At 49.8% G+C, this 12934-nt stretch overlaps 1 protein-coding gene across 15 annotated transcripts in view; it reads right to left on the reverse strand.

Moving 5' to 3' along the window:
* Positions 1 to 12934, reverse strand: part of PPP6R3 (protein phosphatase 6 regulatory subunit 3) — a 91422-nt gene that overhangs the window by 66115 nt on the left and 12373 nt on the right. For 13 of the 15 annotated variants that reach the window (XM_077766538.1, XM_077766536.1, XM_077766534.1 and 10 more), the window contains exon 2: positions 4434 to 4666. The exons of the other annotated variants lie outside the window; for them this stretch is intronic. In XM_077766538.1, the coding sequence (XP_077622664.1) occupies positions 4434 to 4660 (227 nt within the window). In that variant the 5' untranslated portion in view covers positions 4661 to 4666. The remainder of the gene's footprint in view (positions 1 to 4433; positions 4667 to 12934) is intronic. 15 annotated transcript variants of the gene reach the window in all.

A 12934-nucleotide genomic window follows, 5' to 3' on the forward strand; every position in this document is an offset into this window, starting at 1 on the left:
CCTGTAGAACAACCATGAGGGGCGCTGGTTTCCAGGAAACTGCCCTGCACACGGCCGCCCCCGGGAGGTGCTCAGGACACAGTCAGGTTCCGAGCCCCGCCACATCCATCTTCACACGGGGTGCAATTGGTGCTGGAAGCGGTTTGGGGTGGGGATGGGGGGCTCATCAAGCTCAGCCTGTCTTACGTCGCAGGAGACTGAGTCTTCTAACACAGGGAAGCGGAGAGCAGGAGGTCGGCCTGAGCCACCCGCGTGGGGAAGCTGTAGACAGAAACGAGCTCTGGGGGCGCCTGGGTGGCTTAGTCGGTTGGGCGTCCGACTTTCGCTTAGGTCATGATCTCGCGGTTCGTGGGTTGGAGCCCCGCGTCGAGCTCTGTGCTGACTGCCAGCTCAGAGCCTGGAGCCTGTTTCAGTCTGTGACTCCCTCTCTCTCTGACCCTCCCCTGCTCACGCTGTCTCTCTTTCTCTCCTAGAAATAAATAAAACATTTAAAAAAAAAAAAAAGAAATGAGCTCTGTAAGGCAGCCTCCCACAGGTTTCCAGATCAGGCCCCCGTCAGACCTCACTGGCGGGGGGCACAGCCCTCCCTGCAGACCCCACAGCCCCAGATACACTGCACCCCTAAAGCACGCTTGCCTCTGTCTACTAGAGCTCTCGCTCTCTGAAAACCAGACAGCTGATCCACCTGCTCCGCCCGCTCCTTGTACCACAGTTTCTCGTCTGGTTTCAATGGCAGCAAACGGAGACTCCGAGGCCACTCCACCCACAAGCTCACTTCTCTGCTCTCACTTCCTGCCCATGAAGCAGCCAGGAGCCAGAACCAACCAGGCATCTGGAGCAGCAAGTCAAAGGCTGACTAGGACGGGGAGGTGACAGAACAGCCACGAGCAGCTGCAGGACAAGAGAGAGGCGAGGACCGCAGTCCAGGACACAGACCCCAGCCCCGGAGGCGCCGCGTGCTGCGAGGCCCCGGCAGACCAGGAAGCCGCAACCTCTGAGAGCGGCTGGAGTGCGGTCGGAAGATGGAGCAGAACGAGAATGTCCCCAGAGGAACCCTTGTAGGGAAAAGAAAGACAACAGAACTGGAAGGTGTGTGGGCATCGAGATCGTATTATCAAACGGCTATGCTCTGTGGCTCAACCGCATCGGAGGCGCTCTGCTCTCTCTTACTCTATGGAGCACATGGGCTCAAAGACGCCACAACGTCATGTCACCCTCGTGCCAGGGACAGGATTACACAGTGGGTGCAGGTGTGGCTTCCAGAGTCACACCACCTAGGTTCAGACTCCGTTTCTGCCACCTACGAGCTGTGTGACCTTGGGCAAGTGACTTAACCTCACTGGCCTGCGTTTCCAAGTCTGCAACCCTAAGACAACAGCATTTATGTCACGGGGAAGGATACCACGTACAAAATACTGAGGAGGGGCCTGGAGTAAATAAAAGCCAGCTCTTTTTTACTCCTCTTTATTTTCTACTTTATAAAACTTCCAAAATGCTGCCGCAGGGGTGGGGGCCCCCATTTGAAACTGCTGGCAAATAAGGGACTGGTAAAAGGCAGTGGCCTCAACCACAGCAGCAAACCAAACACGTAGGGGGTGTTCTCCGAATTCTGACACTCGAGGTCCAGGAGAGGCCACGGGCACTTACAAACTGTTTTCAATAAATTTTTTACCTATTTTTGCACAGTGACTGAGACATATGGCCTAGATAAAGAAGCACACACATGGGCCTGGGCACCATACAAAAGGCTCCAAGTCCTGGTTCTGGACAGACTGGGGCTCCTCTCTCTCCCCCTCCTTCTCTCTCTCAAACATTAAACAAGCTTCTAAAACCCCCAAAGACCTCCTCCTTTCCATCCTGCGGTAAACACCACCCCCCTCCCTGCCGCAGGCTCTGACCCTCCATTCCTCTGTAGCTACACCCCAACCCGCACCTGGGCTCCTCCCTCCCCCCATCCACAGAGCCGACCCAGCTCCTGAAGCCCTCTCCCCCGGTCCTTCGGATCCCAGGGCCCCCCGCCTACTTAGGCACAACACGTCCCCGGACGGCTCCCTCCCTCTGCTCCGTCACTTCCCACCGTACTGCGCACGGCCCTCGCCAGCGCACGGACACCCCACTACCTCTTCCACCAGGGATGAAAACACCACCACATCTCCCCTGGCTCCCACCTGCCTGCACGACCACTTTCTCTCTCTGCTCCTTTTCAGGGAAACTACTTGAAAGAGCTGACTCGGCTTTGCTCCCAGTTCTTCCTCGGAGAGCTTCCGGCCAGGCTCTCACCTCCACCACTCCAGGCAACGCGCGCTGCTGGGGCCCACATGCTCTGTGGCGTGGACCCCAATGGCCACGTGGCCCGGGAGCAGCGGCCCCAGACCCACCTGTCCCATCTCTCCTTCCTGAAGCTTGGTTTCCCAGCCCCTCCTGGTCCCCGCCTGCCCCCAGCCCCTCCACAGTCCCTCTGTAGGAACCCTGACCCAAACAACAGCACCTCAGTTTTAGGAGTCATTATACCATTTAAGAACCGAGCCTTCAAGTTCTGTTAGATCAAATTTCTGCTAAATAGTTTAGACTGGAAGTATCTGTCATTAAGATTAAAAAGGTTAGTGCAAAATGACATACCTTTAATACCTCGTATATGATCATCGACTGAGAACAGTGATGAGTTCAATCCCCATGTGTAACTAATAGTTATGAGGTTCACAAAACACAGCAGTCACTCCATCACACAGACTCTATAATACACTGGTCTAAATTTCCTGAGATGACTCTACATCAACCTTAACCCCCAAAAGCTTTCCGATCCCATCAGAAATACCCTCTGGGTATCTAGCTGTGTGTACCACGTATCTTACACACAGCCGGTGGCTCCACCCAGGCCAGAACTAGAGCAGGGAACTCCTCTGCCCAGCTCAAGTCACACTCCCTCAAAATGGTGCCAGCCAGAAGGCCACGTGTCCGGGGAAGCACACCTGCTCTCACAACCTCAAAGGTAACAGAAGCAAACGCTGGCATGACGATACCACAGAGGCCAAGACTACTTTGTGGTAAAATAAGCACCTTCCAGAAGATGTGCTGTACCTACTCTTCCCAGTTACACAGGTTATCAGCTTTGTTCAGCAGGTGAGGAAATCCACCCAGAAGGGTAAGCCCTCCCCTCTGGCTCAAGTGCTCTAAGAGGGGAGGTCGACCCCCACTTCCAGGAGGGCTGGGTGCAAAGCCCGCAGAGCACTGGCTCCCCACGACAAGCTGAGCCCACCCTGCGGGGTCACTGTGAAGGGAATCCCTCCCATCCACCCCCCCTGCGGGGTCACCACCCACCCTGTGGGGTCACCATGAAGGGAATCCCTCCCATCTGCGGGGGAGGGGGAGGGGAGTATGCTAGTAATCCTGCTGCGAAATTTCTCTCCTCTTCCTTTTCAGGGCACGGATCTGAGTAGAGGCTGTCACTAATGCTAGCTGTCACTCTTAATGGCCAGGAGAGAACATAACCTCACCTCCTTGAAGGTCCAAGTCACTAGCAACTTGAAGGCATTAATAAGTATTATTTCTCTGACAGCAAAATTCTCCCCAGAAAGAAATAAAAAGATATCTGAAAAGAAGAACAGACTGGGGGAGAAAGGGCAAAGAAGAATCTACTAAAAGCCTTAATTCTTCCTATTCCATTAAGTTTATTTAATGCATAATCAATGACTTTTTGTTCCCGAATCTGTCCTATTTTGGGGGATGGGGTGGAGATGGGGATCGGGGAAGGGGGAGGGAGAGTCAAACCTTTCAATACAGTTGGATATGGAAGGACGGATCCCTGAGACCTAGGGACTTGAAATACACGTAGGGTGCTTACCAGGTTTTCAGGACTGTGTGGTCCAAGTGCAGGCAGAAGCCGGGGATAAAGAACCCCAGTGCACTACTGTTCTGCATAAGCAGATGAAACTAGTGTTGGGGCTGTCACCTGGCCACAGTGACCCAAGGTGCCTGCTGTTTAAATTTAGCTCTGCTCATGCTCACCCCGTTCCCTGAAGTTAACGGAGGTCAGAATTTACTGTATCAGTAACGGTCCTCATAACCCAAGCTCTGGCTTGGACTTGCATGGGAGCTTGGGCAGTCACGCACTCTCTAGCTTCCTATGTGCAAAGAAGAGAAAATACTTACTTGAACCGTCTTACTATTTTAAGAAACTCCATCACTGTTTATAAAGCGCGCTGCCTTCCACAAAGCCTTCTGACTGCAATTTAGAACACTCATTTTAAAAACCCTGTGATTTCGCTGGACTTGGTTCTAGAATGGATTGCGTGCTCTGTGTAGTCTGTCACTCTTGACCATCTTAACAGTCTAAACGGTCCCCGACGGCCCTGGGGAGCTGCTGGACAAAGAGAGCAAGATTCTACCCCCACTTCACTCAGTCCCACCCTCAAGAGAAGATTGAATTTTCTTACTTGTATCTGATCTTTTCATCCATGTCTTGAGGTGGTTCTTCTATAATGAATGAGACTAAATCTTCGAGACATTCTGCTTTTAACAGAAACTCTATAAGTTTGCGGTTCTGAGCTTTACATTCCTGTAAAACATCTTCCTCATCCATTAACTCCTTCAGTGTTACATCTTCTCTTTCTAGAAGTGTGTCTATGTGGGATGATGAATGAAGATCAAATTTCCAAAACATGCTGGTCTAAACAAAACGCAGAGAGTATTTCAAATAAAATTTCAACTTCACATATTAACTTTTCAAATTTCAGCCTAGTTTCACAGTCTAAAATGCTAACTTGCATCACATAAGTACAGTCAGTTTCATATTGAGCCTATAAAACACTGTCTAAGTAAAATTCGCAGGGCTTTTCCTTCTCAGAAAAGAAAATATTTTTACTGATAACAAAAAATTTTTATTTAAAAATGCTGAAAGAGCTCTAAAGCTTGGGATGATGTCAACCTATAAAATTAAGCCATTCCTCACTTTGCTAAGAATGTGACACTGGGAAAGGAAGAAAGCAAACCCTTTCCTACAGGTGAAGCACACATCTGACACCGAGGTCCTATCTTCCAGCAACAAGTGACTCGTACTTGACCATATTCTTCGGAATCTGAAAGAATTAACGTAAATAGCCACCACTAAGCAGCACTTTCAGCCTCAGACAGCACTTTTCACAGCTCAGGCGTGAGAGTCCTAAAATGATCAGATCGGTGCCATCCATTCTTCACAAAGCAACGAAACAAGTGGAAGCTAGTCCTTCAGGAACTGGGGAGACCACTCATCCTCAGCTATCAGGAAGCCCATCTGACATTAACAGTGCCACACACACCCCCTCCCCTTCCTCCCACCCCGCCGCAATAGCAAGAACACGGCCATCTGCAGAGTTACACAAGGTCCTCACTGGTCACAACTGGAAACAGGAAACACAGAGTCACTATGTAATCTGCAGCTGCCACAACACACTCTCAAATGCCACTTTTGAGCAACACATGACAAGATGACAGCATCTAACAAAAGTCCTGATCAGGGTTAGGACTACTCAAGAGTCACTCTTGTCGGTCCAAGATGCTCACTGCAGAAATCCTGAGCCGGGGTTCGGTGAGACACAATGTCCTATAACACCCCCCACCCCCACCCCCTGCCAAGTGAAACCTACAGCTCAACCACAGCTCTTCTGCCCACACCCAGTGCAGTGGCCCCCGTTATCGTGATCACGGAAGAGCACGTTAACAGCCACGTGGGCTCGTGTAAAATCCTGTCTGTGCTGGAAGAGCCCACGTAGAAGGAAGGAAGCTGCAAAGGTCATAACCTATGTATGGCACACATAACATTCTGAGAACTATTTATTTTTGCTAAATCATCCATATTAGAAGATCGGGTAGGAATATACCGATTTAGTATTTTCATGAACATCTGTCCAAAATATTTTTTAAATCTGAGATCACAGAGGGCAAATTTTATTACACAGCCAGTCATGCTGATCGATCCAGGCACCGCGGCAGGTTACTCAGGGACATGTGAAGGTACGCCCACTTCACGTGACTTGACTATTAAGTAGATGATCACGGAGTTTAAAATTTAAGCAGTTTTAAGGAATCTTAAAAAAAAAAAAAAAGGACTCCTTAAGGGAACAGGTTGCAAGGAATATTACAAATTTTTGACGTTATAAAAGTCGTTCCTGCTTAAAAAAACATCTTCACATCTCACAAGGCAGAGAAGCTCACCTCAGTCGGCAGCACCGGGAAGACACAGTGAGGGCACAGGAGCTACCGTGACCGCTCACGGAAACCAGACCGGCGGTGAGGCACCTGCACGGGGACACGGTCACACGAAGCTTGGGGGACGGCATGAGAAGAAGGCACAGCTGCCTCCGATTACGTACAGAATTTGTCACAGGACACACTAAAAAGGCAGCATCACTCACAGCTCCCAGCATGGTCCCAGCTGTCCCCAAGCTGCACCCACCGGCCAGTGACCGACCTCACTTTAGGACCGGGGGCAGCAGGGGGCTCTCTGTGACTGGAACCCTTGCGGGTGAAGGACAGAAACAGGAGAGCAGCCTGCTTTCAGGGCTCAGCCAACAGGGGCAAAAGTGATCTGTCCCTAGTAAGGGACTCTGGGGGGAAAGATGGTGGAAATCAACAGAACCATAAACGCTTTTTTGGTTTTCAGACCGTGGAAAATGGCAAACAAAAGAGATGTGATTATGCCATTTTACCCTACTAAAATGGACAAGAAAAAAAAAGACAAAACGACAGCAAAAGCCAACTGCGAAGGGGAAAGAAAGGCCGCTCCCCAGGGTAACGCCGTCGGCACCGGCTGCCGGGCTTCTGCAGGAGCAACGTGGCTCATTCATCTGGCAGTTTGAACCACAAATCCTGAGCACCGTACACTGTACCGCTCCGCATCCTACTTTGTACTGAAGTGTATGAGCACGAAGATGGCTGTGTTCTTGCACAGCCTCAGCACCCAAGCCCCAGGCCGTGTCCCAGCTCCCAGCACCTATTAATCTGCACTGTTCTGGAAGGGAGACACAGGCACTTAGGACGGATAATGGAGTGGAGCTCTCGTTCAGAGCAAAGGCACCTTAGAGAAGACCAAAAAAGTAATCATCCATGTCCTCAGAGCTAATCATGGAAATTTCGATCCTGGGAAGTCTACAAATCAAAAGAAGAACTCATTTTACTTATAAATACTTTAGCGAAGTCACTGACTGAAAAGCTAGCAGGTGTATTCAAATCCTTTCCAACGCTCCACTGACATCAGATTAGTTTGTGCTTATTTTGGTCTGTAAAGCAAATTTCTGATAATCTAACAAACAGAACAGTCTCTCCACCTGAAGTCAGAACACTGGACACGGTCACTCATTTAGCCTGAAGTCTTTTTTAAAAATGAGTTCTCATTTCAAGTAGTATGTGCTTTTTATTTTTTGTAATCCCATATAGAAAGGCTACATATAACAAAGAATACTAAGAAATCAATCACAAAAAAGCAAAGCTAATTATCAAGACCTTACAACTGGGTGATTATATACAAGATATACACTCACACCCACCAGGTGGAAACTCTCCATGTCCACAGACTACAGATAAAGTCATACTCCTTAATTATGGGTCAGAATAGAATTACATGCACCTAATCCAAGTAAAAACTGACTCCCTGAATTTCAACTTTATAAAGGTAACTCATAAAATACTGGATTTATAAAGAGGACTGATAATTTGTCATGATGAAATAAGAGCAGAATTGGAGAATTACAGCCCACGGCCTGCCTGCTAAGAACGGTTGAGATATTTTTAAAGGGCTGTTTTAGGAAAAGAGAAGACTGTGTGGCAGAGACCAAATGTGGCCGCAAGGCCTAAAATATTCACTTCCTGGTCCTTTACAGAGGAAGAGCAGCATCCCTTGCTCAGGAGGAAATCAGGTTCCCGCTACCGCTAACTTCCCTCTCCACCGTCTCCGAGCCCGCGTGGACGTCTACCCCGGGCCCTGGCAGCCCATGCAGCGGGGTGCAGTCACACACTGCTGGGCCAGACTTTCCAGAGGCCCAACATCCTTCCTTCCCTGACTTCTCGCACAGGACGTCCTCCCTGACGTGCCCTAAGCCACAGAAGTCCCCGTGCACTCTCCTCTGCATCTGGCTGCGTGCTAAAGACAAGAAAGGCTCTAAGGGACAGCAAAGCCAAAAGGTGGAATACGCCTCCTCCATCCCCAGGGCCCCACGCGGGAGGCAGGTGCCCGCCAGCCTCGGAGCCTGCCCTGGCTGTTCCGATGCACCAGGACACCCTTGGTCTGTGTGCGCCGGCGCTGTGCCCTCCCTGACTGGCCAGCCCTCTCATCCCCGAGTCTGTGACTTCTTGTTTTCTTATACTTATTTAAGCAAGACAACAGGAATGCTTAAGCAACTGTTTTAAAATGCCTAAGTCCCTTCGTTTTCCACCATCTGGAATTATAGAGCATTTTCAAAATCTGAACACTTTGAAATATGTATTTCCACAGTGCATTTTCCTTAAACTGGGGATGCTACAAACTTAAAAATAAAACAAAACTACAGTAGCCTTCTTAAGCAAACATTATGTATATTATCTTTTGGTCAGGCAGCAAACTGACTGGAAATGAATGGCACCAGCAAATTAGTTCTATCTGTGCCCTTGAGGTAGAAACAAGCTACATATGAACAAACAGTTACAAAGTTCAACTGCCAGGGCCCTGTGATAAAACAGAGTCCTTTCAAAAACACAACTAAGATACTCAGAAAAACTGAAAGGAGCCTGCACTTCAACAGCTAATTTCTAGTGAACATACACAGACTTTAAAATCCTTACTAGGATTTAGGGATAAAAGGGAATACAATTTCTGGGGCACCTGGGTGGCTCAGTCAGCTAAGTATCTGACTTCAGCTCAGGTCATGATCTCACTGTTGGTTTGAGTTCAAGCCCCGCATCAGGCTCTCTGCTGTCAGCAGAGAACCCACTTTGGATCTTCTGTCCCTCTCTCACTCATGCTTGCACACACATATTCTCTCTCTCAAAAATAAACCCTGGGGCACCTGGGTGGCTCAGTCGCGTAAGTGTCCGACTTCGGCTCAGGTCATGATCTCACAGTTCATAGGTTCGAGCCCCGCGTCGGGTTGTGTGCTGACAGCCAGCTCAGAGCCTGGAGCCTGTCTTCAGATTCTGTGTCTCCCTCTCTCTCTGACCCTTCCCTGCTCATGCTGTCTCTATCTCTCTCTCAAAAATAAATAAAACATTAAAAAACTTTAAAAAAACTTAAAAAGCGGGGCGGGGGGGCGACAACACACATATCTCAGAGTAAAACCAAATCATGGGCTTTTCTATCAACAAGACAAAGAAGGGAATGGTAAATAAAACCAAACTACCTGTCATCTTTCTTCAAATTCCTAGAGTTGTTTTAGAAGTTGGATTAAGTAGGTGGAAAGCAGGGCTTTCTCCCCAAGAACTGAAGGTTAGTTTGGCCGATCACTGGGGAGTCACCTGTCACTTGCCACATGTGGCCTCTGCTGCTCTACCTCCCTGGAACTTATAACCCAAGTGAAAAGTACCATCTTACAGGCACAAAATAGGACCAAAGATCCATAAACCCATTCATCTCAGATAACCACTTTAATTAAAGGTCCTCTGTAATTACCAAAATAACTTTCCTTTCTAGAAGCAGAAGCTGGGCCACAGCACCTTTACTTCAAAGCAGTTAAGTTAGCAGGGACACTCTGTTCCTGGGAGAAAAGGTGTCACCCTGTCTGTGACACAGGAACCAGTACGGTGATGTGGTCAAATAATTTTTTTTTAAAATGTTTTATTTATTTCTAGGAGAGAGAGAGAGAGACAGCGTGAGCAGGGGAGGGTCAGAGAGAGGGGGAGTCACAGACCGAAACAGGCTCCAGGCTCTGAGCTGGCAGTCAGCACAGAGCCCGACGCGAGGCTCGAACCCACGAACCGCGAGATCATGACCTAAGCGAAAGTCGGACGCTTAACCAACTAAGCCACCCAGGCGCCCCAAGGTCAAATCATTTTTAAGAGGCATGACAAGCACATCAGACCTGTAGAATTTTCCAGGGTGCCGCGGGCAGAATATATTCAATAGGGGCTCAAATGTGGTTTGCATAAACTGCCGTGAACCACTTGCTTTCACCAAATAAACAGCACTTCCTCCCAAGCCTCGTTGGGACCCTGAAGCATCTAAGCGGACCTGGACCCCACTGCCCGCTCGGCTGCGGCTGCCCCGAAGCCTTGGAAAGCGACCTCCCTCCAATCTCCATGTCCTCACCACACAACTGGGCTGTGAGGAGCCGAGGACAAAGGCCTGCTTCGGGGGCTGGAGCCCACGCAGGCCCGTCGGCAAATGGAAGCTCCCGCCAACAACACACCCGCCTCTGAGGTCTGCGCCGTTTCCACCAGAGCTTCCCGAGTTCTCACGGGCGCCGCGGACACCCAGGGTCTTGTTAAAACGCAGTCTCAGATTCAGATTCAGGAGACCCGGGATCAGGCCAGCGATTCTGCACCTCTAGCAAGTCCCCAGATGCCGCTGCCACCCCAGGTTTAAACTACTGCTGATCATTTGCAACCAACTGCAATAAGCATATTCAAAACAATCCCATAACCGTGAGAGACAAGAAAAAGGCCTGCCAGGCAAACACGTGGCTGTGTTGTTTACTTCAGAAACTCCCTGTGGACAAGCTGATACCAGTGGGTTTTCTCTGGACACGACAGACGCAGAGTGTAACGTGTCATATCACTTTCTAACAGAAGCCCAGAAAGAATGACACGATAAACGTGGGGAAAGATAAACCAGTGGCACTCTGAAGGGAGAAACTGCCGAGCATCCTTCCTGCCCACCGACGACCGCGGTAAACTGAGGGAATGACAAAGAAGAGCTCTAATGAATTTACAATTCAGAAATCTCCTATCCTATGAACCGTACTTGAATTTAGCAAGGCCCTATCCAGTAGGACAGGCGGTACACTCCACAAACCCCACAGCCACCACCGCCACCTGTGGCGTACCTGCACCCCGGGCTGGCTGGGCCCAGGGCAAAACGTTCGAAGACTCAAAAAGGGATTCAAAGCTTATAAAGAGCAGCTGAGCATCTCAGCAAACACTTCTGGCGGGGGCTGGAGGGGAGTGGATCGCGTGGGCTGCATATACATGAATCCACCTCTGTCTACACCATTTCATCACTGGCCCCACCGGAATCGCCAAGATTCCACGTTCTGAAATGAGTATTTGCCAACGCCCTCCAGTCCTGCACCAGACATGCCCCAGACCCCTGCGGTCACAAGTCACCTTAACACACCGAGTGTTCTCCAAAGGGAGAAGCAGCAGCAGCCGCTTACGTCCAACACAACACACAGGAAACAGTCTATAAACAAGAGGTGTCATGCATGTTCTTCTTTATCTTTGTAGGTGCCGTGAAGGGAACATCTGTCCTACACACTTATCGTCACAGCCTCAAGCGAAGGCACGCAAGGACATGCTGTCGGGAGTGCAAACCCCGGTGCTCCCCAGGCCTCCCTACTGCACCCCTCCCGGAGGCCCTGGGCCCAGGGCTGTGGGGCCGGCGCCAGGGGTCCTGGCGACTAGAAATGGCACACATGGCACATGTGCCGCAATGGGAGACACATGGAAGTTTACATTTTCTAGTAGCCACATCAAAAACAGTAAAACAAACTGGCTCTGTTAATTTTAAAAGTATATTTTATTTAACCTCACACATCCAAGCGTTATTATTTCAACGTACAATTCTATCATCATTAAGCCCTCAAAATCTGAGTGTGTTTTATACTCACAGCACATCCCTACTTGGCATGGCCACATCTCATGCTCAAGACTCCCATGTGGCCGGTGGTTGCTGTACTGGACAGGACGGTCGTGTTACTACAATTACAATTCAATGTTTCTCTCTTGGTACTAAAATAACCACGCTGCCCACCCCCAACCCCATCTCCTTCCACAGCCAAAGTCAACAGTTAACCCCCTTTTCCACACAGGGCCAGCGTGGGGTCGGTGAGGAGAGCTTACATGGGCCACGTTCTCCCTTCTCCTGAAACGTACGCATACTCGAGACAGCATGTTATTCTTATGTATATAAAGCATCCTGGATATTCTTTAACTCAAAAAAAGTACATCACAAGAAAATCAGAACTGTTATTTAGCCTCTAATATCTAGAAATATTTATAGGAATACAGGAAATTTTCATTCCTCTCCCTGAAATAATGAAGGGTTAGATCTTGAGTTGGGAGGGCCAGGGCGGTCTCGATATACCTCGCCAAACTGTAAAAGAGGTACACATCTCTGGGAATTTCATTTTCTAAGCTGACTCAAAAATATTATAAAGAAGAAAAAAATACCAGGGTCACTCGAAAATGTTGGGAAATAACGATGTCTGATTAATGTACAAAAAAGACCACCAGACTCCCCTTGATCTTGGGAGTAAACTGAGCCTTCGTGGCCCCCACCTTGATTAAGAACAACAAGCTTATTCTGCGAGCAGCAGACCTGGTCACCCCACACCCCCAGGCAAGTTTCCAAGCGGCCTGGAAACGGGATGTAAGGACGGACGGGCTGCTGGACGGCTGCTCGCCCTGCTCCCTCCTCCAGCGGGCACCCAGACCCCTGGAGCACCAGGGACCGGACTCAGGCACCCAGGGAAGTCAGGCGGGCTGTGTCAGACAAGTCCCAGACGGGGACGCGCTGGACTCAGTACGGCTGGCTGCTCACTTGGTGTGCCAGGAGCTGCGGCACCAGAAGGGGCAGGGAGCGAAGTGCCTAGAAACAGGGGCGTGCGGTGTCACTCTGCGGGGGGCCCCTCTGCGCTGTGAGGTAACCAAGCCGAATGCGAGGCAAACGTCCTGACTGGCCCCAAAGTAGCAGGAACAGCCGGCATCCAGGGCGGCTCTCACTCAGCACCGAGGGAGAAGACCATGGAGTTCTAGAAAGCAGAAAGCGCCCCTC

The sequence above is a fragment of the Crocuta crocuta genome, unplaced genomic scaffold, assembly GCF_008692635.1.
Source record: "Crocuta crocuta isolate KB4526 unplaced genomic scaffold, BGI_CrCroc_1.0 scaffold636, whole genome shotgun sequence".
Taxonomy (NCBI): Eukaryota; Metazoa; Chordata; class Mammalia; order Carnivora; family Hyaenidae; genus Crocuta; species Crocuta crocuta.